Source organism: Empidonax traillii, unplaced genomic scaffold (genome assembly GCF_003031625.1).
Source record: "Empidonax traillii isolate 1590-97213 ecotype Southwest subspecies unplaced genomic scaffold, ASM303162v1 scaffold502:size815047, whole genome shotgun sequence".
Taxonomy (NCBI): Eukaryota; Metazoa; Chordata; class Aves; order Passeriformes; family Tyrannidae; genus Empidonax; species Empidonax traillii.
In genome coordinates this window covers 255,989-282,440 of record NW_020955695.1, presented here as the reverse complement: position 1 = coordinate 282,440, position 26,452 = coordinate 255,989, and the positions used below count along the sequence as shown (strand labels likewise).

The 26,452-nt window shown below is 57.4% G+C and overlaps 5 protein-coding genes across 8 annotated transcripts in view; 4 read left to right on the top strand and 1 right to left on the bottom strand.

Annotated features, from left to right (window-relative positions):
• Positions 1–8,812, top strand: part of NOTCH2 (notch receptor 2) — an 88,059-nt gene extending 79,247 nt beyond the window's left edge. The window contains exons 30-33 of the mRNA XM_027896586.1: positions 2,611–2,912; positions 3,261–3,408; positions 4,036–4,133; positions 5,042–8,812. Of these exons, the coding sequence (XP_027752387.1) occupies positions 2,611–2,912; positions 3,261–3,408; positions 4,036–4,133; positions 5,042–6,385 (1,892 nt within the window). The 3' untranslated portion in view covers positions 6,386–8,812. The remainder of the gene's footprint in view (positions 1–2,610; positions 2,913–3,260; positions 3,409–4,035; positions 4,134–5,041) is intronic.
• A 3,033-nt stretch (positions 8,813–11,845) lies between these two features.
• Positions 11,846–13,724, top strand: REG4 (regenerating family member 4). Of its 3 annotated transcripts, none has more exons than XM_027896591.1 (6): positions 11,846–11,992; positions 12,707–12,782; positions 12,893–12,990; positions 13,072–13,209; positions 13,288–13,393; positions 13,553–13,724. In XM_027896591.1, exons 2-6 carry the CDS (start codon positions 12,719–12,721, stop codon positions 13,624–13,626), a joined length of 480 nt encoding a protein of 159 aa, XP_027752392.1. In that variant the 5' UTR covers positions 11,846–11,992; positions 12,707–12,718; the 3' UTR covers positions 13,627–13,724. The 3 variants fall into 3 exon arrangements, with proteins under 3 accessions (XP_027752392.1, XP_027752391.1, XP_027752390.1); XM_027896590.1 differs by having other exon boundaries at positions 12,676–12,782; XM_027896589.1 differs by having other exon boundaries at positions 12,655–12,782.
• A 940-nt stretch (positions 13,725–14,664) lies between these two features.
• On the top strand, positions 14,665–18,187 carry HMGCS2 (3-hydroxy-3-methylglutaryl-CoA synthase 2). Its single transcript, XM_027896588.1, has 9 exons — positions 14,665–14,868; positions 15,125–15,564; positions 15,834–15,959; positions 16,216–16,380; positions 16,451–16,619; positions 16,705–16,875; positions 17,379–17,485; positions 17,590–17,715; positions 17,797–18,187. The coding sequence occupies exons 1-9, from the start codon at positions 14,756–14,758 to the stop codon at positions 17,901–17,903; spliced, it is 1,524 nt and encodes a 507-aa protein (XP_027752389.1). The 5' UTR covers positions 14,665–14,755; the 3' UTR covers positions 17,904–18,187.
• A 432-nt stretch (positions 18,188–18,619) lies between these two features.
• Positions 18,620–22,346, bottom strand: PHGDH (phosphoglycerate dehydrogenase). The gene is made up of 12 exons (XM_027896587.1): positions 22,039–22,346; positions 21,641–21,792; positions 21,393–21,458; positions 21,258–21,312; positions 21,080–21,178; positions 20,844–20,976; positions 20,616–20,764; positions 20,241–20,393; positions 19,980–20,112; positions 19,621–19,748; positions 19,183–19,411; positions 18,620–18,930 (listed from the first exon to the last, which is right to left on the bottom strand). The coding sequence occupies exons 1-12, from the start codon at positions 22,174–22,176 to the stop codon at positions 18,773–18,775; spliced, it is 1,593 nt and encodes a 530-aa protein (XP_027752388.1). The 5' UTR covers positions 22,177–22,346; the 3' UTR covers positions 18,620–18,772.
• Positions 22,347–25,914: 3,568 nt separating this feature from the next.
• LOC114063935 (myomegalin-like) overlaps positions 25,915–26,452 on the top strand; it is a 35,427-nt gene continuing 34,889 nt past the window's right edge. For both annotated transcript variants that reach the window (XM_027896540.1, XM_027896533.1), the window contains exon 1: positions 25,915–26,141. In XM_027896540.1, coding sequence (XP_027752341.1) covers positions 25,930–26,141 — 212 coding nt within the window. In that variant the 5' untranslated portion in view covers positions 25,915–25,929. The remainder of the gene's footprint in view (positions 26,142–26,452) is intronic.

The following is a 26,452-nucleotide window of genomic DNA, read 5'->3' as shown; positions in this document are numbered from 1 at the left end:
CGTACCATCTCACTCCAAGTTTTACATGTACTCAGGGCTCTGTCTTACTGAAAGACAGAACAGTTTTTATAAAATGCTGCTGCTGCCTTTGTCTCCCCATGCTGTTCTTTCTCTGTGTCCCCCAGAGTGGGGAGGACATTCTTTTCGCTGGAGTTATTGTGAGCGTGTAACCAGGGTAATACAATTACAGGCATAACTGATAACACCACCTATAATTAAAATTGATGAACTGTCCCTATTATTATGCCCCTCTTCTTTCAGTTACTAAAACTTCAGTGGTTCAGACTGGAATTTTCCATGCTGGGTGTCTGCCTCCAGCTGGATGCTTTTGCGTTCTTTTCCAGCTCTTTCAGAGAACAAGCTGGAAGGAGGAAAAAAGACATTGTGTCCACAGCTTTTTTTTTTTTCTAGTAGTCCATCAAGCCCTTAATTGTGATGGTGTAGCTGGATGTGCTTTTGCTGGCCTCATAAAACTAACCATGTGTGGCCAACTTGCAAAGCTCTGAAAAGAGCTGCACGTACCTGAGAAGCTTTGTGGAGGGTGGCAGCTAATTATTCCAAGGATTTAGTGTGTGCTATAGCTGTGTCCCTGTGGAGCAGCTAGGCATGATTGTCCAGGACAACTGCAGTGAGTGAGCAAGCAAGACCTATCCTGCGAGGGGCTTTCCCCAGAGCTGTGGTGCTGGAGAAAAGGAAAGCTCCTTTCTGTGCTCTGTCTCTCTGCTCTTTGTGTTGGGGCAGTACAGAGGAGACGACGGCCTGACTGGAATACTGAGAAGGATTCATTTGGGACAAGGGAGCAGAGCCAGCAGTGGGAGGGAGAAGCAGAAAAGGAGGTATAGGCTTGGAGAACAGGCGAGAGGGTCTATAGACAGGACTGGATCTTGGAACTGAACCCAGGCCCGTACGTCAACGCTCTGCTGCCGTCCAAATCCTGAGGAAGGAGCTGCGTGGAAGGCTGTGTGTCCTGTGGTGGTGAGCCACTAGGAGGAGCATGAATGCTGCTGGAGGCCACGGCTTGGCCTCTGCCCTGCCCCGTGCTTGTACATTTACACAAAGTTCTAGAACTGTCCTAAAGTAGAGAGTCAAAAAATCTCGGTGATCAGAAGTGGGGTGATGGGATATTACCTTCCATAGGAGGTCATCACCTTGTTTATGTGCACAGAATCCTAATTCTGCCACGTGGCTTTGTGCAGTGCAGATAGTGCACTGCAGACTGAGAGCTGTGCAGGCAGGGAAGCTGTTGTCTGTCCCCTGCTTGCCCATGGAATAAATCAGGTAGTTGCTGAAAGATTGTCTTGTATTTCTGCTAGTGAGCCACACTGGAGAAGCAAAATCTGTGTTCACCTTTGCAGAGCTCCAGTGGGGCACTTAGCACAGAGCGGTTCACTCCTGCTGCCATCTTTTACTTTCCAGTGTGTGGAGTACAGCTGTAACATCAGTAAGCCAGCATCAGTGTCTATAGTTGAAATCTTTGGTTTTAGGTGGCAAATATCATGCAGTGTTCAGAGGTTGCTGAGACTGAAGCAGTTGGTATTTTTATGGTTGCTGAAAATATGTAGAGATGTTTTAAATCTCAAGTACACTGCATCAGGGAGGGTATTAACAAGGGTGAGAAATCAGGAGCATGAGCTAGTATTCCTGGACCACCCTCTCTGATCAGCAGAGAGGATCATCCAAGGGAGCTAAGTTAAATGAGAGGTTTGGAGAAGCCTTTCTCCTTCCAGAGACAATTCATAGATGTTGGTTGGATGAGTGTTAATGTAGCCTTTATGGACATGCCATCAGTGTGAGCCCATCACTGGAGGCTTGAGGAGAGCAAGACCAGTGTCTTCCAAAGAGCTCTGGCTGTGTGAGAGCTCCAGGGACTTGTATCTGCGGGCTGAATCTGTAGTACTGGATTGGATTCCATTCCATGATCCCTTCTTTTGTGGTGTACTTCTGGGAAAGTATGGAGTGTACTTGATCAGTTTGTTTAGGGCTCTGGACATGGAAGTTATTAAAAGCAAGATGAGGTTGGTGCAGGCAGTCATCCTGGCGCATTTGTTAGCTTTGTCTGCTTGACCTTCTCATGATGATCTGGGTGTGTAATAGATATGAAGGCTTTTGTCTGCATTTCACTTCAGGTTAATATCTCAAAAATGTCACCAATAATTGGTGGCTAGTTGTTTAATAATTTTTCTGTCAATTGTTTCTTTTCCCCAGGTGTGTGATTGGAACGTCCATGTGAATAGTTATACTTAGTTGTCTGACGACTTTGATTTTTATAACCCTTGCTTCTCCCTCAGAATTTAGCTAGCCTTTACATTTTGTGGAAGGTTTCCACTTTAGCAGCAAAGGTTTTTTTGGTTTAGAATGATCTGACTTATTTAAGAAACACCTAGGTTCTTTAGATGCAGTAGGTATAAAAGTCCTTTTTGGAGGGAAAATAGCTCCTTAACTCTGTTGGGCTTTATGGTAAGAGAACAGGTCTGGGTTAAAGCAGCAGGAGGGTTAAAGCAACTGGAGGGTTAAAGCACTGTAGGTGCTCAAGTGGGGAGGATTGTGAGAGGGTTTCCTTGCCTTTGCTATCACTGCCAGGTTTACTAATCATCATCTTTCCTGCTGCAGATGGATGTACTCCACTTATGTTGGCATCTCTGCGTGCGGGTGGCTCCGACATCAGCGAGGATGACGAGGATGGAGAAGACTCCTCGGCAAACATAATAACAGACTTGATCTATCAGGGTGCCAACCTGCAGGCCCAGACAGACCGCACTGGGGAGATGGCCCTGCACTTGGCAGCCCGTTACTCAAGAGCAGACGCTGCAAAACGTTTGCTGGATGCTGGTGCGGATGCCAATGCACGGGACAACATGGGACGGACCCCCCTGCATGCAGCAGTGGCTGCTGATGCCCAGGGTGTCTTCCAGGTACAGCAGTTGGAGAACCCCGTGCTCTGTGTTTGTATGAGCCTGCCCAAGCTGCACTCTGTTCGCTCACAGCCCTGCTCTCATGCCTTCCACAGTGTGATGTCCAGGCAAAACTGTTTTACATCCACTTTTCTTGGGTATTCATAGCTTGAAGAACTCAGCATGCACGAATCATCTCGCCTGTATTTATTTGGTCCGTTTGCCTCTGTCACCTCTTTTCTGGGTCCTTGCATTTCAGTGCTTGGGCTGCTTTGTCATTGTAAAGTTTCTCTTGAGATACTGCCAAACCCTCAGTTTTGTTCTGTAGCGGTATTGAAAAAAAAGAATCTGTCTTCCCCTGTTGTCCAGATCCTGATCCGTAACAGAGTGACAGACTTGGATGCTCGAATGAACGATGGAACAACCCCATTAATTCTGGCTGCACGTCTGGCTGTGGAAGGAATGGTGGCCGAGCTCATTAATTGCCAGGCTGATGTGAACGCCGTCGATGACCACGGTAATGTGAACACCACGTACCGGGCTGGGCAAATATTCATTGTGGTGTGAGCAGGGAGGGGTGAGCTTCTGCTCTCCCAGAGTGTGGGCTGCTCAGGAATTCTGTAGCTAAATCACACAGTGTGCTCTTCTACCCAGTCCTCTCAGCAGTAATAGGCTGCAGGCTGCTGTACAGTGCCTTGGTTAGACAGTCCTGGAAGAGAAGCAGAAGAAATAAGGGATTGGATGTGCTGGGATTTTCTGGAGATATGATTTCTATGGATAGGTTATTTAAAAAATAAAAACAAAAAAATCCCAGACCAAGTGCTGAAAGTCTCCTTGCATCCTCTGCCGTCGGGACATGTCACAGCATGGTGATTTCCAAAGTGATTTTTTCCATTCTTCAGGACATGTTCACATGCAGCAGGCTGCACTGCAGTTCCTTCCTTCCCTCGGTGTACTCTCTACATCTTGGCTTTTGTCTGCATTTCACTTCAGGTGAAAATGACACCAATAATCAGTGGCTAGTTGTTCAATAGCTTTTCTGTCAATTGTTTCCTTTCCCCAGATATGTGATTAGAACATCTACTCTAGAAAATAGCAACATAGCTCCTTGGTTTGTTGCTGAAATTGTTGGGTTTCCTTGCAGGTAAATCTGCTCTTCACTGGGCTGCTGCTGTCAACAATGTGGAAGCAACATTAGTACTGCTGAAAAACGGAGCCAACAGAGACATGCAGGATAACAAGGTACAGTGTGGGGGTGCCTGGCATGCCTGTGCTTCCTAACTTAAAGCATCCCTTCGCTGTTGATAATGAAGTAAGTTCAGATTTTCTAAATGGGGTGCTCAGTGCAGGTCTTCCAAACCCAGACTGTGACTGGAACTCTCCCCAAGTGCTGGATGTCTTACAGGGTTTCTGGTACAGGCCTTGTTTGGCCAAGTCCTGGGCATCAACGCTGACCTGCTTTACTTGCAGGGAAGGAATGCAATATGCAGTCAGTGGTGTGTGAGAGCACCAGGTGGAGTGCTGCTGGTGTCGAACAGCTGGATTCCAGTTAGCAGAGAGAAAGATCTGGCAGGGCAGCAGCAATCATGCCCTGTCATATTTGCAGGGATCTCAGTGCAGGGTGGATATGGAAGAGGAGCCCCTCTGTTTGAGAGACAGTCTGCACTGTGCGGATGTTCTGTAGCTTTACTGTTAGTTTTTGCTGTGTCTTAGTCCTTGATTTCTTTCCTCTGCCTAAGGTTTCTTTTTTTGGATTATTATGCATTACTCAGTAGACTACAGAGCTACCAACAAGCTGCAGTTCCTTACTGGGCTGTTTTAGCCTTTTTTACCTTTCCCTCCTAGGGGAGAGTAGGAGAAAGGCACCAGGTGCTTTCACAGTTTTTTCAAAGACCCATGGCAGAGTAGTGCCCTTCCTGGTGGGATAGTTCAGCCTCTGCTCCACTGCTGTGTATGAAATGATTTCCTGTAATCTGCCTTTTTGAGTGGGTACCTCTTAGAGTGGATGGTTCTTGGTGACAGTTAAAGTGACACACTGCATTAAGTAGTGTTTAAATGGTTTAATGGTTGCCACACCGTGAGGGATTGTGAGCTGTAACTCAGTCCTCCCGCAGTGAAGCCTCTAAAATATTTACTCTCTGTGTTTTCAGGAAGAGACTCCGCTCTTCCTTGCTGCTCGGGAAGGCAGTTTCGAAGCAGCAAAAATCTTGCTGGACCATTTTGCCAATCGAGACATCACGGACCACATGGATCGCCTGCCCCGGGACGTGGCCCAGGACCGGATGCACCACGACATAGTGCAGCTTCTCAACGAGTACAATGTGGCACACAGCCCTGCCGGGCACCCCGGGGCCATGCTGAACTCTGCCCTCTCCCCGGTCATCTGTGGCCCCAACAGGTCCTTCCTCAATCTGAAACACGCGTCATTAAGCAAGAAGTCACGAAAACCGAACGCCAAAGGCATCATGCCCACGAACCTCACCAAAGATGCGAAGAGGAGAAGGAAGAAGTCCCTCAGCGAGGGCAAAGGGCAGTTCTCAGAGAGCTCAGTGACCCTGTCACCAGTCGATTCCCTGGAATCGCCCCACGCTTTTGCGTCCGAACCAACATCGTCCCCTGTGATGCCGTCGCCGGGGGTGTTGCACTCGTCGCCCAGCTCGCTGCTGGCCGCCCCGTCGGTGCAGGCCGCGCACACCATGTCCTTCTCCAACCTCCACGAGATGCAGCCCTTAGGACGGGCGTCCAGCACGGTGCTCCCGTCTGTCAGCCAGCTGCTTTCACAGCACAGAACCACCCCTCCTAACAGCGGGCTCGGCAGGCTCCGGCCAGGCAACGTTTCCACCGAGTGGATGAACCGCATGGAGGTGAACGAGTCCCAGTACAACGAGATGTTTGGCATGGTGCCGCAGGTGATGCATTCCCACCCCAGTGTTTCTCAGCAGAGCGGCTTGGTTCAAGCAGACACGAAGCACCTGGGAGTGTCCAGGGAGTCTCTGCCCCCCATCATGACTTTCCAGCTGGTTCCCAAGGGCGGCATAAACCAGCAAGCACTGCCACAGCAGGCCCAGTCAAACTGCGCTCAGAACATGGCTGGTCCTCTTAGCTCCATGTACCAGATCCCGGATCTAGCCCAGCTGCCCAGCGCCTCGTTCTCCATGGCTGCCATCCCTCAGCAGGACGGGCAGGTGGCTCAGACGGTCCTCCCGGCCTACCACCAGTTCCAGAGCTCGATGGGGAAGTACCCCACGCCTCCCTCACAGCACAGCTGCTACTCCTCGGCCACAGAACGGACTCCTAGCCACAACCGGCACTTACAGGGGGAACACCCGTACCTGACTCCATCGCCCGAATCTCCAGACCAGTGGTCAAGCTCTTCCCCACACTCTGCCTCCGACTGGTCTGACGTGGCGACCAGTCCCGGTAACAACCAGCGCGGGCCGGCGGCCGCTCACATGACGGAGCAGCAGCGGAACAACATGCAGGTGTACGCCTGAGGGCTGGCCCAGCTGAAGCCCGATTAAAGTGGACTCCAGAACTCATGAAGGTCTTCCAGGATGGAAATGAAGAACCGTTTTAGTATCCAAGAGTCTTAATGAGCCCAGGATGTTCTTTCGTTGGAGGGACTGTGGTCGCTGTAGGCTTGTATGCTTTTATGCTAAACAGAGAACTGTAGAAGCTGGTGATGGAGAAGACCAGCTGGGTCACTTATAACCAACTCCCGCGCACCTTGGATGTGACTGCTGTCTGCACTGGATTCTCCAGTCTGCTTTTACTATGTGTTCCACCGTTTCTTTGGGGAGACAGCTCTTCAGCTTAATACATCTTGTGGTCATTTCTCCAGAAAGTTAGCCAAAACCAGCTTTGTATCCTTATTTTGTTACTCCTTCTGTTACCCACGTAACCTCTCTCTGAAGCACCTTCTACTAGTTCTCCTCGAGTTCAAGTTGCCTTGTGCAGCTCAGAGCTGCACCCACATTCCTAGACCCTTCCTTCCCTCGGCCACTCTTGCTCAGCAAGTGAGCCGGACTTCCCAAAACACCTGCAGGTCAAGTGACACCTTCTGTCACACAGCTTCACCCCTTCCTCTTCAAGAGTCTTTGTCTTATACAGACCCACTAACACCCTTAGTGTTCTCACTGCCTGCCCCCCAGGTATTATGAGATTATATATACATATAGTCTTTTAGGTTGTTTGTTTTGTTATTCCCCCGGCCTTCCCCTCCCCGAAAACGCTGGTCTGACCTGGTCTTCCTGCTGCAGTGGCCTGTAGGCACATCTCTCCAGTGTGGTATGTCTTCCCTGGGACACGCCTGACCATTTTTGACACACTACCCTCCCTGTGCCCCCGTCCTGCCAGGTGTGCCCATGACTGCCTTCATGGACTACTCCCATGCTGGAAGAGATGCACTGCAACTGATACAGGCCTTTTGGGAAGCTCTTGGGACGAGCATGAGTGTTTCAAAAACTGGTAACATGAGCTCCCAGCGTTCTTGCACAGTACTCCCCTCCCCTCCATCCAAGGGTGGCTGTGTGTCCTGTCCTCCAGATACCATATGCTGCCTCTTTATGGGATTATTAAGAAGTGTCGAACATGTCATTACATGTTTGCAGTTTGTGTCCTCATGCGTCAGGAATGACATCCAGCCCTTTGGAAAGCGTCCCTTTTGCTCCAGCCCTGGGTCAGAGCTGCCTTGCCTTCCCCTCCCAACAAGGAGGCTGCAGCACTGATTCCCAAGCAGGCTTCCAGCAGCAGCAGCAGCGGTGTGCCTGAAGCCAGGAGCTGGGCTTTCGCAGCAGACCAAATAGCTCAGAAACCATTGCCTCATGCAGTTTGGTTCACAGGTTTGGGGCTGTCTGTCCTCTGCTCTCAGCTTCAGCCTGTGTCGAGATTTCCCAGCTGAGTTGCCCCACGTGCTCTGTGGGACAGTAGTACCATTCATACTGCAGCTCCCCCGATAGTTTTGGAGTAATGGAAGCCAGCTGTCGCGGACCTTAGACAAACAGCTGCTCTTTCTGCCTTGTCTGCAAGAGTAGCGCTTCCCTGAAGGGCTCCGAACCAGTCAGCAGCCGAAGTGAACATTTGTGGGGATGGTTTGCTCCTACCTCTTCAGGGGAACCCTGCAGACACGTGTTCCAAAGAGATCGGTGCTGTCGGCTGCTGCCAAAGGACTGAAGGCTGCTCCCCTCCGAGCGGGTCATCCAACACCTTACCATGTACAGTATTGTCTCTGATGTTTCTTTACATTCTAATCAAGAGTAAAAGTTGACTTTTTTTTTTTTTTTTCCCCAACTCGACTCAATGGTACATGAAGGCAGGGCCTCAGGAGGAGCTGGTTCCCAGGGCCATTGTTTTGGGCTGAAGTTTTTAATTCTGTCTGAAGTTACTGCTTTTTACAATGCACACAGTGTTCCCCGGCACGCTCGCTGCAGTGAGCCCCGTGAAGTTGAGCTGCAGCCGACTCAGATCTCCAGGCAGGAGCCTGCAGCCTCCTGGGGGCCTGTCCAGGTACACATTTCACTGCAAATAATGAAGTGTTGCTACATCGATGCTAAAGAAACAAAGGGCTTTTCCTCATTAGCCCCAAATAACCAAGTGCCTTTTTATACATGTGGCTACCTTTCACAAGATGAGTCCTTTCTGTGGAATGAAGTCGGTTCCGTGCCTGGCCTGTTAATATGATGGCCCTCTGCCTTTTTCTCTTTTTTTTTTTTTTTTAACTACTTGTAAAGATAATATCTCCTTAAGGTGGTATTTTATCTCGTAAGTTGTAGAGTAACCATTCACACAGCAGCATTTTCCTATATTAATAATGGAAAATATTTGCTTATTTTTACATTTTTTATAAAAGTCTTTTATGAAAATAGTTGCTGCCAAATGTATAAGCAATTTTTATCCCCAGAATAAAAAGTACGTGCCCAGTGTCTGTGTGCTGCTGTTTTCGTTTGTCTTCCTGGCTTCCTTACACAGCCACTAGATATACATGAATCACCAATGGTCAGTAGCTGTTCAGATGCTGGCAAGGGGGGACTCGTTGGCATCTTCACAGTCCATGTCAGGAGACAGCTTTTGGGAATCAGGAGTGCTCTGTATCTCAGCAGCACGTGAACCCTACCACTTAGAGCCCCCAAGGGAACTGGAAGCAGCCTGGCTTGGGCGTAGCAGATGGATTTTGGGTCTCTTGGTTGGCTGAGAAGAGGGGAGCCAAGCAGGTGAGCATACTGGGAAAGACAGGGAGGGACTGGGATGGGGCCTTTCTTGGATACTTTGCATAAGAGCTCTCACTTGCCTGTGAGTCTGGGAGGCAGAGAAAGTCTGGGGTGTTTGTGTGGCTTTTAGAAAGGTTGTGAGGAAGTGTGGGTCAGGTGGTGGTTAGTGGGAGCTGTGGATTCATTCACTCCCTCGGGTTCTCATTGCTTCCCTTATCTGTTTGCTGTTCTTCTAGCAGGGAAGAGGACCCTCATTGCTGGAGCTGAGGCTGCCTCCCTGGCTTTGTCTCAGCAGCTGATGCATAGAATCATAGAATCCTTAAGGCTGGAAAAGCCCTCTAAGATCAGGTCCTACCATTAATCCAGCACCGCCATGTTCACCACTAATCTGTGTCTCCAGGTGCCAGGTGTTTTTTGAATGCTTCCAAGAATGGTGAGTCCACCACTTCCTAGGCAACCTGATCCGTTGCCTGACTGCCCTTTCACTGAAGAAATTTTCCCTAATATCCAATCTAAACTTTCCCTGATACAGCTTGAAGCTATTTACTCTCATTCTGTCACTTGTTACCTGGGAGTAGAGACCGACCTCCACCTGCCTACAGCCTCCTTTTAGGTGGTAGAGAATGGTAAGGTTCCCCCCAAGCTTCCTCTTCTCCAGACAAGGAGCACGAAGATGTGGGATTCTCCAGCCTCTGAAACAGGGAATCACAACTCCTCTGTCCTGGTCTCAGACTTGAACAGTTTGACTTGGGCAATCAGACAACAAACTGTGAATAGCTGCTGTGCTGCATTTGGAGCGTGGAGATGCCATTGAAACCTCGGGCTCCACTAGTGCTCACCTGGCTGTTTTCCAGCTCTTGCTGTGGACTTGGATGGAGCTGGTAGGTAAATTACAACGCCTAGCAGGGGTAAAGCTGCTGGGGGCATTTTAAGGGTTTAATATTCAAACAGCGCAGCTCCTTTATCTTCTGGTAGAGCCAGCTTGGCAAGTCCAAACCTCCGGGAGGCATTCATCCATGCTCTCCCACAGCCTGCACATCTGTGCCAAAGTTTAGCAAGCTCTGCTAAGCCTCTGGCACAGCTGCGTCGAGTTTACTGGTGCTCAGGCTGAGACTTGAAGCTGCTGCTCCTTGGGAACAGCACATTCCTCTTCCCCAGCCCAGGATGGCTGGGGGGCTTGTGGAAACTTGCTGTGTTGCATCCAAACATGCCTAACTGAGCCAGGCAGGCACCGAGCTGGGGCATCGCTTACCTAACCAAGAAGTAGAGGAGGAACCTCAGGCTCCCCTGGGGATCTTTTCCACAGTTTTTCATAAATCAAGGGTGGAGCCCTGTTTTCTGTGAGGTTACTGTGTTTCTGGAGTTCCCCCATTAGTCAGGGCAGCTATGCTCTGGAGGGTTGTTTCTTTCAGGACTGATAGCAGGCAGCAGCTGTGTTTGTACACAAGAAGGCTTTACACCTTTGATCCCAGAGGGTGCCTAGCAAGCAGCAGCAGCTGTATCCTGGCTGTGCGCGTCAAGGAGATGGGTCTGATCCTCCTCCCTCTCTGGGGCAAAAGCCAGGCCTGCCTCTGCATGCCACCAGCATGGAGCTGCTCCCTGTGGGTGCAGTAGCATTCCCTCTCTGCATGTTTTGGCAAATGCTGCCACAGAGATCCCGTGGGAGATCCCTGGGGTACATAGCTTGATCCTGACAGCAAGTTCTCCATGTTGGGAGAAGCAGAGCTCAGCTCTGTGTCTGGATCCTCTGCAGGTGGCTGCCTCCTGGGTAGCTCCCAGTGGCCTCCTGCAAGGGTTTTGGAGAGGGTTGGGAGCAGGAGAGCCAGGCATTGGCTGGAGCTGGCAGCAGCAGGGTGCTGGGCAGGAGCTGGCAGCTTTGCGGGAGCCACGGGACAGGCAGCAGGATGAGCTTTCAAAGCCGCTTTGGTACATTGTGAGCCAGCGAAGCGACGCTCCGGAGCGGCGTGTTTGCAGCAGTAGGGTAGAGAATTCCAGGTGCCTCCCACAGGGGCAGAGGACTTTCCGGGGTGAGGAGCAAGAACAGCGGCAGAGATGGCTGTGCCTTCCCTTGCCGAAGGGTTCCAGCTGCTGGGGCCGGGGGCAGCCCACCTCCGTGGGCTGCAGGTTCCCCCCGTGGCGCAGGGGCAGTTGAGGGGCTGCTGCTCCAGGACCTGCCCCCTCCTCCTGGAGGGACGCAGAGTGACAAAGCCCTGCGTCACCGCCGGGCGCGAGGGCTGGGCACCCACACCGCTATCTGATGGCACCTGCCGGCCCCCGGCTGCAGTCTGTTCCCACATCCCGTCGTCCTGCATCCTGCTCACAGATCTCCCCCGGCAGTTCAAACAAGGGCGGTGTGTGGGTGACGCATGGCAGAGCTGGGCAGGGTGTGGGGCCCGGCGGGGTGCCATCCCTCAGCTGGGGACACGGGCAGTGCCAGCGGGTGGTCCCCGTGTCCCCACCGCTCACCGCAGGGATGCTCTGGCCGGGATCAGGGGCTCACCCCCGGGGCTCACCCCTGCCAGCCCCTGGTCCAGCCAGGGCGGGGCCAGCAGGCATCCCTGTCATGTGCCAGGCTGCTCTCAGCCGCAAGATTATCTCTGTATCGCGGGAGCAATTTATGATAATTGCAGGGGGTTTATTGACCAACTAGGACAGGCTCTTCCTCTCTGCTTCTGGAGATATGTTAAATACAAACAGAATTGTAGGTCTGGGCAATTATCCAGCAAAGCAGGGGGGATGGAGGGGAGTTAGCATTAAGGCTTTTATGGTGAGAATCACCTGAGCTGGGCAAACACTGATGCTGATGAGCACCAGGCTATAAAAGGGCAGCTCCTCTCTTCTCCTCTCCCAGTGACCCACGACAAGCCGCTATTCCTCCACATCTCCAGACCACAGGTAAGGAAGAGGACTACCACAGGACAGCTGAGGCGTTGGGATGCTCAGAGCTGACTTGAGGGTGAACAGGAGCTGATCCCAGCCCTGGCAGCTCCCGGGGGGACCTGAGCTCTGCCCTTTTCTGGATCGGACAGGCTGCGATGATGCATTTTTCAGCTCTGCTTTGACTTTTGTCACTGCTTCTTTGAGGGGAAGACAAGCTGAGTCTGCAAATTGGCCCCAGTGCCCAGGGATTAGCCCACATAAAGGGGAACTGCGCTGATGAGGCTGATTTGTCTCCCCGACCCAGGCAGGACTACGAGCTCAGGGCGTGAAATGGTGCCAACCACATAGTCCCTGCAGCCCTACTGGCCCCAGCTCTGCCTGTGCCATTGCTGCTGCTGCTGCAGGGCTGGGGTCCCCTGCCCCGTGCCCGTGGCAGCACTCTCCCCATGTCCCCACAGAGCAGCTTGGCTCACCCAGATGCCTCCTGCTGAGGCTGGGACTGGTGGGGCCAGTGTGGGCTGGGGATCCCAGCCATGCCTGGGACATGGGGTACGGGCACGGGACAGTGACCTGTGCCGGGGAGGGGAGAGGGAGGCGCAGCCTGCCATCTCCTCCACGTGGCTGAAAGGGGCCAGATTCAGCCCACAGCAGGGTGGTTTTGCACTCTCTGGGGACAGGTGGCATCCTCTGTCCCCAAGGGACCTCGCGTGACCTCCCCGCGACTTTACAGGAGCAAGGAGGATGGTGGCAGCGGCCAGACTCGCCCTCCTGCTGCTGGGCTGCATGGGGCTCCTGCAGCCAGCAGGTAAGTCCCATGGCTCGGGGGACAGTAGTGGGGACAAGGGGGAGCCATGCTCCTCTCCAGCCAGCAATGCTGGCTGTCCCCCATCCCTCCCCACTGCTCTCCATCTGTAGTTGGCAGGTACATAAACTACTGCCCAGACGGCTGGTCCTACTACAAGCTCAACTGCTTCAAGTACTTCTCTGATGCCCGGACCTGGGATGAGGCTGAGGTAAGCCCACCGGGGCACACAGGCAGATGGAGACCCCCTGATCTCCTTGAGGTGCCCCAGCATTGACAGCTCTCCCCGCAGAGGCAGTGCCAGGCCATCCAGGACAGTGCCCACCTGGCCTGGGTGGAGGACGAGCACGAGGCCATCACCCTGCGGAAGTCCATCTCCTACTACCAGCGCGTGCAGCCCGTCTGGCTCGGGCTCCACTACAGTGAAGAGGTGAGGCAGGGACTACAGAGGTGATGGGGGGCTGGAGGGCAGCAGAGCCAGGCCTCTGAATCTCCTCTCTCTTCACAGAGCCAGGCCTGGAAGTGGGCAGGTGGGGACACGTACAGCGTTGCGAGTGGGCTGTCTGGGAACGGTGCCCGAGGGGGGAAATGCGGCATGTTGACCCACCAGAGCAGTGAGTGCCCACACCCACACTCAGTGCCTGCTCTTGGCTGGCATTCCCCCCCTCCCTCCTCCTCTGGGTCCTGGCCCTCTGGGGTGGCTGCAGTGGGCACAGCGGGTGCCCCTGCTATAACTATGGCCCCCACCAACCCCTGGCCCATCTCTCCAACAGGCTTCAGTCAGTGGTCCAGTGCCAGCTGCGCCCAGAAGCATCACTACATCTGCAAGTTCACCCCCTTGCACTGAGCACAGCACCTGGCCCGTGGGGGACCCCATGCCAGGGATGTTCCTCCCGTGCCACCTCTGCTCCTCTGCGCACAATTCCTAAAAATACATCTATAAAAAAGGAAGCATGCAAGTGCTGTGTGAGCTTGGTGCTGGTGCATAGCCCTGGGCTGGTCCGGGAGGGGGAAAGGCAGGTGCTTCCACGGCTCTCCCAGCTTTCCTGCTTCCAGGGGCTTCAGCACTGCTGGTGCTGGTGGAGCTGTTGCGGGATGAGTCCCCAGGAGCTGCAGGGCCAGTGGCTCTCCTGGCTGAGTGCTCGTGTTTGCCCATCCCCAGCCCCCTGGTGCCAGGTGACACTCGACAGGTGTCCCTGGGGAGCAGGTGAGGGAACAGGAGTGTCCCAGGGGTGCAGGTACGGAGAGCTGGGGCACAGAAGTGGGTGGGGATCGGAGCTGTTGTGGGTATGCAGGCGGGGGCAGGCAGCTCCGCAGCGATCTGGGGGGGCTGCGACACTGCCCCATGGCCACGTTGACAGCACCACCGGGACCAAAGGTCCCTTCTTGTGTCACTACAATGTTGCCACAGGCATCACGTGGCTGTTTGCTCCGCTGCTTTGAAGGTGGCTCTGCCCCCACCCAGCTCAGGGGGCTTTTACCCCCCCCCCGGAGCCGTGGCACGTGTCAGACGTGGACTGTGCCCCGGGCAGCACGGATGGTGCCAGCACCAAAGACCTGGCCGCCCTCTGCCCCCTCCCAGGACCTCGGGGGCAATCGGGGAGGCCGCACAGCGCCGCGCTCCCTGCACAGTGACCACGGCTGTGCCGGCGAGCCCCGGGCACCGGAGCTGCCCCCGCCGGGGCTGCGGAAAAACCCGTCCCGCCGCTCAGCCCCGGCTCCAGCCGAGCGCGTCCCCGGGCTTTGGGGCACAGGACGGAGACACCTCACAGGCTACCCCCTCCAAAGCCCCGCTGTCCCTGTTGTGTTGGCTGGCGCTCGGCGACCTTTGAGCGCCAGGGTCCGGCACGCTGATAAAGGCCGGGAGGGCTGTGCCGAGCTGCCCACGCAGTTTATAAAAGCACCACGTAGGGCCCGTCCCGCTGTCCATTTGTCCCGCCGCTTGTCCTTCCATCCGTGCGGCGGCCGAGGCGAAGATGTTGCGCTTGGTGGGCCGTGCCGCTCGCTGCTGGGGGGCCCGGTGGGCACCACCGGGGCCAGAACAGGCACCCCGGGGGGCCCAGCACCCCCTGGCCTTGCAAAGGGCATGGTGAGCATCCACATGGGTCGGGCGGGTAGCAGATGTAGCCAGGGCAGGGGTGGGGAGCTGTCTGAGCTCTTAAACCTTGCCGGGGAAGGGGATCCTCTCTCTCCTCCCTGGCAGCTCTGCCGGGCACAGGGAACTAGTAGGGATTTGGGGTCCTCCCAACCTGGGCTGCTTGCCAGTGGCATCTCCCCACGACCACCCCTGTGTCCCCAGTGCTCAGGGCCACCACGGGACTGTCACCACTCCCTCTGCCCCACAGCCTCTCCAGTGCTGCCGGAACAGGTGCCTGGCCCAAGGACGTGGGCATCCTGGCACTGGAGGTGTACTTCCCTGCCCAGTACGTGGAGCAGGAGGAGCTGGAGCGATATGATGGTGTGCAGGCCGGCAAGTACACACAGGGCTTGGGCCAGAAGCAGATGGGCTTCTGTGCTGCCCATGAGGACATCAACTCCCTGTGCCTGACGGTGGTGCAGCGGCTGGTGGAGCGAGGACGCCTCTCCTGGGATGCCATCGGCCGCCTGGAGGTGGGCACCGAGACCGTAATTGACAAATCCAAGGCTGTCAAGACTGTCCTCATGCAGCTGTTCCGTGACTCGGGCAACACTGACGTGGAGGGCATCGACACCACCAACGCCTGCTACGGGGGCACAGCCTCGCTCTTCAACGCGGCTGCCTGGGTGGAGTCCAGCGCCTGGGATGGTGAGTGCAGGCAGGGACTGTGCCACAGGGCTGGATGCTGGGTGGGTGCCATGGAATAGGGGGAGGAGGCAGCAGGTGCCTGAAACCCATAGATACTCTGACAAGTATCTTCAAAGGGAGCCACTGCCCCTCCAAGGCTCTCCATCACCCCTGTTTCTTGCTTACCTTGTCTGTGACACCAGGCATCATGGAGATGGGAATACACAAGGGCCATGGTGTGGAGGCTTCCACCTGCCAATGGCCCTGCCAGTCCCCCTCTCCTCCCCCAGGTCGCTACGCTGTGGTGGTGTGTGGGGACATTGCCGTCTATGCCACGGGGAACGCGCGGCCCACGGGAGGAGCCGGTGCCATCGCCATGCTGGTGGGACCCAATGCCCCACTGGTGCTGGAGAGAGGTCAGTGTCAGGAGCCCCTGGGGATGGCCAGTTGATGGGTGCTGTCCCTGGAGGCCACGCATCCATGTCCCAGCCCTGGGCAGAGCTGCTCAGCTCCAGCAACACTGGCTCTGCCAGACCCTGATGGGTACTCCAGGGTGCCTGGCTAGCCACATCCCTGTGGGAAGCTGGTGGATGTAAAAACTGGCACGGCAGACAGCACCCCTGGGTGCTGGTGATTGGAATCCCTGACAGCTGGCTCTCCCTGTGCCCCCAGGCCTGCGGGGAACCCACATGGAGCACGCCTATGACTTCTACAAGCCGGACCTGTCCTCCGAGTACCCGGTGGTGGATGGGCAGCTCTCCATCCAGTGCTACCTGCGGGCACTGGATCGCTGCTACGCCGTGTACCGACGGAAGGCAGAGAGCCAGTGGCAGCAGGGTAAGTGGCAGCACCCCCAAGGTGCCCATCCCATCCCCCTGGATGCTGATGGAGCCATGTTGCCTTCCAGCCGGCATCCAGAGGCCCTTCACCCTCGATGACTTCAAGTACATCATCTTCCACACACCCTTCTGCAAGCTGGTGCAGAAATCTGTGGGGCGGCTGCTGCTGAATGACTTTTTGGCCTCCCCCAACCCCGACACGGCCTCCGGCCTCTACAAGGGGCTGCAGTCTTTCCGGTGGGTCCCTGTGCCCTGTCCCCCATCCCTCAGCCCAGGCAGGGATTTGCCAGTCCAAGGTTTGAGCCAGCCTCTCTCTGGGCAGTGGTCTAAAGCTGGAGGACACCTATACCAGCAAGGAGGTGGAAAAGGCATTCCAGACAGCCAGCCAGGACATCTTCAACAAGAAGACCAAATCCTCCCTGCTCCTCTCCTCCCGCAACGGCAACATGTACACACCATCCATGTATGGCTGCCTGGCCTCCCTCCTGTCACAGTAAGTCCCCCAAAATGCTGGCTCAGCGGGAGGGAGGAGGTCATTTTGGGGAGGGCAGACCCTGACTGGCTGGAGGGGTAGGTGCCAGCCCTCATCTCCCCCCTCCTCAGCAGAGACCTGACGATTTCATTGCACCCAACCCTCAGCATTGATGCATCCCACTCTGTGCCATCTCCCTGCCAGCCTTTTCATCCCAGCTTGCTGGAGCTGGGCCAGCACATAAAGCCCTTCTGTCATTGCTGGGAGGATGAAAACCCTGTTGTCATGACCCACAGAACAAGTGACCCCATGGGAAAGGAGCCATGGGAACAGACAGGCCCTGGGGGGAACAAAATCCTAGTCCCTGGCACCACTGCACTCCGGGGCCACGCTCCCTTGGAAATGAGACCCCGAGACACAAGGACCCCCCTGTCTGTGAAGGAGGCAGCCCCCTACATCACCCCCAGAGCCCTGTATGCCCCTCACCCCAAATCTCCTCTAACCCTTCTAATCCCCTGCTGCAGGTCTTCAGCCAAGGACCTGGCTGGCTCCCGGATTGGTGCCTTTTCCTATGGCTCGGGACTGGCTGCCAGCATGTTCTCCTTCCGTGTCTCAGAGGATGCAGCCCCGGGTGAGCCCCAAGGGACAGAGGGACTGGGAAGGGAGGGCGGTGAGAGGCTGTGGGGCCCAGGGCTGCCAGTAGTGCCATCTCACTCGTGGGGTGCCCGTTGCCAGGCTCACCCCTGGACAAGCTGATCTCCAGCCTGGCCGACCTGCCGGCTCGCCTGGACGCTCGCAAGCGCGTGGCCCCACAGGACTTCGCGGAGATCATGAAGCGACGGGAGGAAACCCACCACTTGGGTGAGTGGGGCTGGGGGGATGTGACACGCCCCCCACTGGGACCCCATGACATCGCTGAGCATCACTGCCCTCTTCCTGCAGCTGACCACGCTCCCCACGGCTCCCAGGCGGATCTCTTCCCTGGAACCTGGTACCTGACGCGGGTGGATTCCAAGTTCCGCCGCGAATACGCCAGGAAGCCCATCTAGAGGGGACCGGAGTGGTGAGCCCTAGGAAGGGGGATGCTCTCTTTCCCACTGTCATCCCTGCTCATCTCCAAATCCGGGGCTGCCTTCTGTGGGAAACTCCACCTTGGATGACTGGGGAATGGCCGGTGGTGCCTCGGGCCCCAGAGCTGGTGGAGACTGCGGCTCTTCTGCAAACACCTGGGCAGTGCAGGGGAATAAAGGTGTGAATGGGAGGGGGCAGCAGCCCAGCTCTGGCTCCTGGTCTTGAGTGGTCTCCTCCCACCCCAAGACACTCCCCTTAAAAACCGTGGATCTGGATCACAGCCCCTTAGGTGATTTTTCCCATGGGCACCCAGCGTTGGCCACCTGCCCTGTCAGGCGTGTGGCTCAGTAACCCCCATTATCCCAGGATGGGAGTGTGCCCTGACTTTTTGGGGGAGCCAAGTAAAACTCAGCCTCCCAGTCTCCAGATTGGGGGGGTTAAAATCCATTTTCCCTGTGAGGTCACTAAAGTGAAACATCCTCATGGCAAACTCCAGGGGTAGAAGGGGGCAGGGACTCGTGGGAGGGCTCATCCCCCTTCCAGCACTGTCCTGGCACGGGATGGTGGCCATATGGGACCTCTGCAGCGGCAGAGACCTTTGCACCCTTCAGCAAACAGCAGCAGGGTTGGGGAGTGGCAAGGGCAGGAGGGAGGGGATTTGGGATTGAGGACAAGGGACCACATAGACAAGGCATCACATGCTCTCTCCTTCTAGACCCTTTATTGAGTGCGGGGCCACCCCCAAACTCAGTGTGGGGGTTAGGAACAGCTGGCTCCAATGCTTCCCCAGTTGGAGGAGGGCCCAGGTGCTTCGGCCATGGAGAGAGTCCTGGTTGACAGTTGGGGTCTACAGGAGGTGGAGCTGGAAGACTTCTGTGACACGTGGCTTCAGCTCGCTGAGGTTGGACAGGGGGGCTGAGAGCCCCACCACGCTCCACTGCTCCCCTCCCACTGTGCCAGAGCTGTGGTAGAACTGGAGCTGGACCCCCGTCTTGCCCAGCAGCCCTGGGGAGAAGGAGAGGGGTTAGGGATCACAGAGTGCCCCACAACCAGCAGGGAGCTGAGCTTTTCTCACCCCAACACCCCTCAGTGGTCCTTTCTTCCCCCACCCCAAGTCCTTTGCTCCACGTCACCCAACCCCCTGCCCAAGCCCCCCATCCATCTCTCCTGTCCTTGCTGTTGCAGGGGCTCAGCTTTGGTTCAGATGCAGGGCCCCCCCGGCTGCTCCCCTGCTCGGGGTTGGCGCAGGGAGCTCACCTGCCAGCGTGGCCAGAGCAGTGGGATCGGAAGCTTTGGCTCTGTAGATGAGGAGAGGACCAGACAGTGGGGCCGGCTGCTTGAAGGTGGCCCCATTGATCTCCCGCAGCACTGGGGCGCTGCCCTGCACCGTCCCTGTCACCCGGTGCGGGGTGCCCTGCAGGGACACCTGCACCAAGCCGGTGCTGCTGTCGGGCTCGGGGGCCACGTCGCTGTGGGTGGTGGTGACCTGTCGGAGACACGTGGGTACTCAGTGCCCAGGTCCTGCCCTGTGGCAGGGTATGGGGAAGGGATGTCCTCGGGGGGCACACCAGGGAATGTCCCCCAGCCCAAGTGCTGCATCAGCAGCCTTGCAGGGTGTCCCTAGGCCCATGCCACTTGGTGAAGAAGGGTCTGGGTGCACCAGGCTGACCGTGCAGAGTACGGGTGTCCACGCACCTTCAGCCCAGCCTCCTGGGCCAGCAGCGTGGCATTCACCAGTGTCACCTCCTTCTGTGTCCCTCCGGCCAGCAAGCCCATGGCCACGGCAGGCGTCAGGTAGCTCCCGGCCTCCCGCAGGGGTGCCCCTGGGTGCAGGGAGGCGGCAGGGGTGGATGGACCAGCAGCAGAGAGGTCAGTCCCGCTCCGGAGCAGCCAGCCTGGAGCTGGTCCTTCCACCACCCAATCCATCCATCCATCCCCACGCACCCCTGTGCTCCAATCCCACCCTCAGTGACCCTCCTGGCCATCCTCTCTCCTGGCTGCCCTCCCACCCATCCAGGCCAGAGTTCCCCGCACACCCTGCCTGCCTGGCTCACCTAGGGTGCAGACCTGCACGCTGCCCTGCACTTGCTTGCCCACCATGTGCAGCACCGTGCCCAGGGCCCGGGCCAGGGCAATCCAGGGCTTGGTCTGGGGTGCAAAAGCCTTGCTGAGAGCCTGCCCATTAACCTGTGAGGGAGAGCAGGGTGAGCAGTGAGAACCTGCCAGTGAGGGCCCTGGGTTGCTCCCAGTGCACCCATGTGTTACAGATGGGGAAACTGAGGCACAGAGGTCAGGCGCCCGGTTTGGGGACTCACTACACCGGTCAGCCCCTTCCCCGTGGCCATATCCACGATCTGCATGGCGATTTCCTTGCCGCAGCGGCTCTGTGCCTCCCGTGTGCTAGCACCCAGGTGTGGGCAGGAGATGACATTGGGGTGGTTCACCAGGTCACGGTCCTTTGGGGGCTCCTGCAGACACAGTTCCATCCTGCCGTCAGCCCCCAGCACCCATCTGGGAGCTCAGAGCGGGGGGCATTTACCCTCCTTCCTTTGCATGGAGGGAAGCTGAGGAGGGCTATGCCCGGTCCCAGTCCCCCAAGGGTTTGCCAGGCTGCCTTGGCCTGGCTTGGGCAGAGTTAAGGTGATTCTGAGACAAAGAAAAACTCGGGGGGTTCCCACAGCCCCACTCACCTGTGTGAAGACATCAAGGGCAGCCCCTCCACACTGCCCCGACTGCAGCGCCCGCAGCAGCGCGCCCTCATCCACGATGCCACCGCGGGCACAGTTCACCACCTGCACGCCACGGCGGCACTTGGCGAAGGTGCTGTCATTCAGGAGCCCTGTGAAGGGAGGGCTGTGAGCAGCAGGGGTCTGCCCCAACTCTCCCCAAACCTCCCTGCACCGGTGCCCACTCCATACCCGTGGTGGAGGGCAGCAGTGGCGTGTGCACTGTGATGAAGTCGCAGCGGGGCCAGATCTGATCCAGCGGCAGCTGCTCCACGCCGAAGGTGGCTGAGACTTCAGGGGTGATGATGGGGTCGTAACCTATGGTCTGAGGCAGAGCGGGCACTCACTCCTGCAGCCTGGTACAGGGGCTTTGGCTGAGCCAGGGGGGTCCACTATGCCCACCAGTCCTCCTGGCCCCATTTCCTTACCTTCATGCCGAAAGCCTGCATGCGGGTGGCCACCTCCCTGCCAATGCGTCCCAGCCCCAGCACAGCCAGCGTCTTCCCATTCAGCTCCATGCCCATGTACTAGGGTGCACAGTAGAGCATAAGCGAGCACACCCCACGAGGCCACCCACCACCCAGAGGTACTTCACCTGCCTCCTACCTTCTTACGATCCCACTTGCCCTCCTTCATGGAGGCAGCTGCCTGTGGGATCTGCCTAAAAAGGAGGCTGTGGTCAGCATGGGGCAGGGGGCTGCAGGGTGCATGTCTGTGCCCCCCATCCTGCCCTGCACTCACCTGGCCAAGCACATGATCATCCCACAGGTGAGCTCCGCAGCGCTGAGGCTGTTCCCAGTGGGTGTGCTGGGAATGGAAAGTGGTGTTACTTGTGTGTGTGACCTGGGCTGACAGGGGTCTGCACCCCGTGAAGGTGGAGATCTGCAGGGTGGTGCCAGGGGTGCCATAGGTGGGGATGGCACCCTACTGAAGCTTCCCCTGCCTCTCCAGGAGCACAGGCAGGGATGTCCCCACAATCCTGCTCTTACTTCATGACCAGGACACCCTTCCTGGTGGCTGCTTCCACGTCCACGTTGTCCACACCGGTGCCTGCTCTGCCCACCACCTGCAGCCTCTCTGCTGCCTCCAGCACCTCAGCCGTGACTTTGGTGGCCGAGCGGACGATGAGCCCATCGCAGTCCTAAGGGGTGACAGACACGGCGGGTAGGGCCAGGGCCAGGGCTGGTGGTTCTGGGTCATCCACGGAACGGGGACAGCCGCTGCAGGGGCCGGAATCCGCCGTGCGAAACTGGCCGGGCTCTTGCATCAGACGGGAGGCGGGGACCAGTCGAGGGGGTCCGCTGTCACCCGGGACCGGCCCGCTGCGCCCACCCACCCATGCACTCGCCCACCCACCCACCCACGCGTGGGTGCAGCCCTGACTCACCCGGATCTCCCGCAGCAGCTCCTCCTTGCTCAGCCCGGGCTTCTCCTGCACCCGGAGCCCGCCGGCCTCCAGGATCTCCCGGCAGCAGGGGTCCAGGCTTTCGCTGATCAGCACTTTCTGCAGCTTCCCCAGCGCCATGGCGGGACCGGCCCGGACGGGACAGGGATGGACGGGACGGGACGGGGGTGCCGACTCTCTCCGCACTCCGCCGAGAGGCTTCTGCTGCCCCTCCGTCGGGCTAAAAGAGCTGCGAGCGGTGCACGTTTTTCGGGCTCATTGGGTCCCGTGTCCATAATCCCACCTCCTTCCCTTCCCCTCCCCGCCCCAGCCCGCCCGGGCCCCCCCTCATCCCTCCCGCCCCCGAGGGGAGGAAGGGAGGAGGCGGAGGGGAGCAGGGCCGGCACTGGGTCGCGCCCCCCAGCAGCCCCAGGGCGAGGGGAGGTTGTGCCCCAGAAGGACTCCGTGGGTCGGGGAGCCACGAAGCCGGGAGGAGTGGAGGGTAGGGTGTCCCAACCCCGCGCACCACGTCCTTGCCTCAGTTTCCCCGTCCCGCACATCCCATCTCAGCGAGACAGGAGGGGAATGGCAGTGGAAGCCACGACGGTGCGGGTCGCTTCCCCGCAAGCTGGGAGTGCTGCTGGCAAGGGAGCAGCCCGACCCCAGCCCATGGCAAGCCCGGCCACGCACTTCCCGGCTCTCCCAGGAATGGGGGTTCCCCAGACCCCTCAGCCCAGAGGTGAGGCAGTGCCATGGCCCCTGCCCGTCCCCAGCATTGCGCCCGCTGTTGAGCAATGCCCCCGATAAGGGGCCGGGGGCACCGGGCCAGCCCTGGCCACGGACTCCCAATGACGTGGGGTGCATGGGAGCCACCCAGCAAACGCCCTCCATGGGGCAAGAGCCATGTGGCTGTGTCCAGTGACCTCTCGGTGGGAAGTGCTGACTCTGGGGACACGATTGTGAGGGGACACCACGGGACTGGGCGCAGCCCAGCATGCTGGATGGTGGATGGAGGATGTCCCCCCGCCCCTGGGGCCAAACCTTCATAGGGCACTCGAACCAGATCCTGCCCATGGGGAGCCAGGCCTTCCTTCCATCACTTTCCATACAGTGGGTGGGCAGAACGGACACGGTGCTCCCAAGCTGGGCCCTGATGGGACTGAGCCCTTCCCCAGGCTCTACATGCTGCAGATCTGGACCAAACTGCCCTGTGTGAGACCTGGGTTGGGCAGACAGGACATGGCCAGGATGGGATAAGAGCCCTCAGCATAGGCAGCGTAGGTGGGGGAGCCCAGGGCTGTGTACACCCTGGAGAGATGTACAGCCTGGCACTACCCATACGCAGCGCTACGAACACTGCAGCCACAGCCAGGGAACAACCGTGACGCCAGAGCGGGGAAAGTCCAGGGCAGCCAACACAGGGGGAGAGATGCGGTCAAGGGCATCGGCTGGTGAAATCTGCAGCATGGTCTGTGAGCCGGCGACCCGGGACGGGGCTCCCTCTCCACACTCTTACGTGTGGCGTGTGCTGTGGGCACCCACACTGCGGGACTTGCTGTGGCTGGGACGCGGCCCGGGGCACCACAGCCCTCGGCACAGCCCTGAGCCGGCCCTCGGCTCCATTTTAACCATTAGGGCTTCGCTCAGGCTGCCCGCCGACCCGGCATCCTGGCGCCCTGCTGCCCGTGCCGCCACCGCCTGGACTTGCCCAGCGCCTCCGAGGCTGCTCTCCCACGCCTGTGGCATTGCTTGTGCGGAGGCCACGCGTAGCGAAGCCACTGCTGCCTCTGGCATCGTATTTGCCGGCTTTTCCCGGGCTGTTGGTGCCCTCTCCTGGGTTGTATGGCTAGAGGCACAGCCCTACAGCACCCCGGTCCTTGCCGGGGGCCTGCTGGGACACAGGGGTTGCTGGCGGGGTGGCGGTGCCGGCAGGCATGTCCCCCCACCCCCTGCCTTCCAAGGGAGCCAGTTGGAGGGGACCCAAAGGCGGGAGGGGACCCAAAGCTTGCAGGGCCAGCAGTATGGGTGCCCGGGGGACACGGGCTGTGGTGGCCGATGAGTCACGACCAGGATGGAGTGGGGGGGTTATGGGGACACGGCACCTTTCTGCTGACCCCCTTAGTACCAGGTGCAGAGTAAGAAATTTGGCAGAAAACAGACCCACTGGTGGTGGGTTCCAGCTGGTCCTCAGAGATCAGAGGGGCTGGAGACAGCTGAGCTTAATTTCTGAGTATAATCAATTTGGCACTATGGGTCGTGTTCAATAGGAACTTCCACAAGCACAGTGCAGTTTATTTATTCAGCACCATAGGTCTGGTTACATTCCATAAGAACCTTTTCTGATCACAGATTCATAAGTACTGCAGTTTATTGAAGCTGCAGAAATACAGATATGGAATTGTCGTTGATAAACTCACCAGGTGCATTAGAGCTCTTACAGTAGCAATAATGTTGTGTTAACCAGGGTAATGATGATAACAACTGTATGCAGAAACTTACCAAGAAGCTGGGAGGAGGTAGAGGAGAATAGCCCATCGCTGTCTCCAAGGTATTTTTGCATCTTCCTCTTGACCAGGTAAAATTTCTACCCTGTTATATACAGCCCAATCTTCTTACCCTTACTCCACTGTTATGTAGAGCATGATATAAGTCAAGAGTTGAGTAACAGAGTCATACAAGTGGTAGCATGTACTTTATAAAGCTTATCAGCATATGCAGGAAGTGTATTTTAATATTTAAATTATCCTTGAATTGGAAAAAAAAAAGTACTTTTTTGGCCACGGTGTCCTTTACATTTCTGGCCATATGACTTTGTTCTGTTCATCAGAGCCAAAGCAGGACCATCCTATCTCCACAGGAGCTCCTCCTTCAGTCAGCTCATCCTTTCTTGACATCATCTGTGCATCTATTCCATCCACACAGGTAACACAGAGGGTACACAGTGTAGGTCATGGACAGTAACCCTTAGCCCTTGCCTGGGTCCTCGGTCATCATCCCACACCAGGGTCCTGGATGGGCTCAGCTTGGTGGGAGGGCCATGGGGGACAGCTGGGGAAGGGGACGTAGGGGTGCAGGACAGAGGGGAATGGGGCCAAGCAATGATGGAGAGGGCAGGGGCAGAACTGGTATTGGAATGACAAGCAGGGAAATTAATTAAGGGGGTCAAAGGAGACAGGTAATTGGAATCAGGTTTGGGAGTGATAAAAGAGGAAAGGGAAGGGGTGGGGGAGATGAGGGATGTTAGTCTGTGATGGTGGGTGTTCAAGGGGGTTTATGGTGATGGTGGGATCAAGGGGGATCAAGGGATACAGAGATGTCTCAGTAGAGGACTGGGAAGTTATGAACAATTAGAGAGCAAGTGAAGGTGGTGTGGGGCTGGAATGGTACCCGGGGGGGGGGCTGTGGGAAGGGAGGCTTGTGGGGTTTTGGGAGTGGCAAAGGGGATTGGGGGTGTCAGGGGATGACAAGGAGGACTAGGGGATAACTGGGGTGTCAGGATGGATGGTTGGGGATGCCATGGGGGATCTTGGCTAATTAGGTGTCTTTTGGGGAGGGGAGACTGTGAGGTTGGAAGAAGGACCGGGGGTTTGGAAATCATGGATTGTTTCTGGGGGATTAAAGTGTGAGGAAGGACTGGGGCTCAGTCCAGAGGGACTGGCCGCAGTGGAGGGCTGGGATGGATGTGTCAGCCGGTACAGGATGGCTGGGTGGGGGGACTGGGGAGACGAAGGAGGGATGGAGGGACCAGGGAGAGGGCGGAGGGAGGGAGCAGGAGGAGATGGAGAGGGACGGAGCGGGGAAGGACATATGGGGCGGGAGAGGGAGGGATGGAGGGAGGAAAGGAAGGAAGGATGTGGGGTCAGAGGGAGAGAGGGAGGGAAGGGTGGATGAAGGATGGAGGCAGGGAGGTGGAGGAGGGGATTTAGCGGCGGGCGGAGCCGGCCGGTGCCGCAGAGCCGCCTCCCCGGCGCACGCTGGGGCGTCTCGGCGGTGCCTGCGGAGACGCGGCGGCTCGGCCCGGTGCCACCGGTGGCCGGCCCGGTGCTGCCCGGCCCGGCGCGGCGCGGCGGAGCCCGGCGGGGCAGGATGCGAGCCCCGCGGCGGAGGTGAGAAGCGTGTCCGTGTGTGCGGCTGTCATCCGCGGGTGCGCGTGTCCGTGGGTGATGCGGGTCGGGATGTCGGCGTATCCCGAGCACGCGGCGGGGCTGCCTGTGCCTGGGACACCCGTGGGGGCTGCGTGTGCCCACGATGGGCTGAGCTGATGCCACGGCAGGCTGAGGCCCAGGTAACTCCCGGCATCAGTGTCGCCGGGATGCGGCCGGGATGCAGCCGGGATGCGGATGTGCTACTTCGGGGCTGTGCGGGGCCGGAACCCGCTATCTCAAGCCCCATTCCCTTGGGCCCTGGGAGTCCCTGC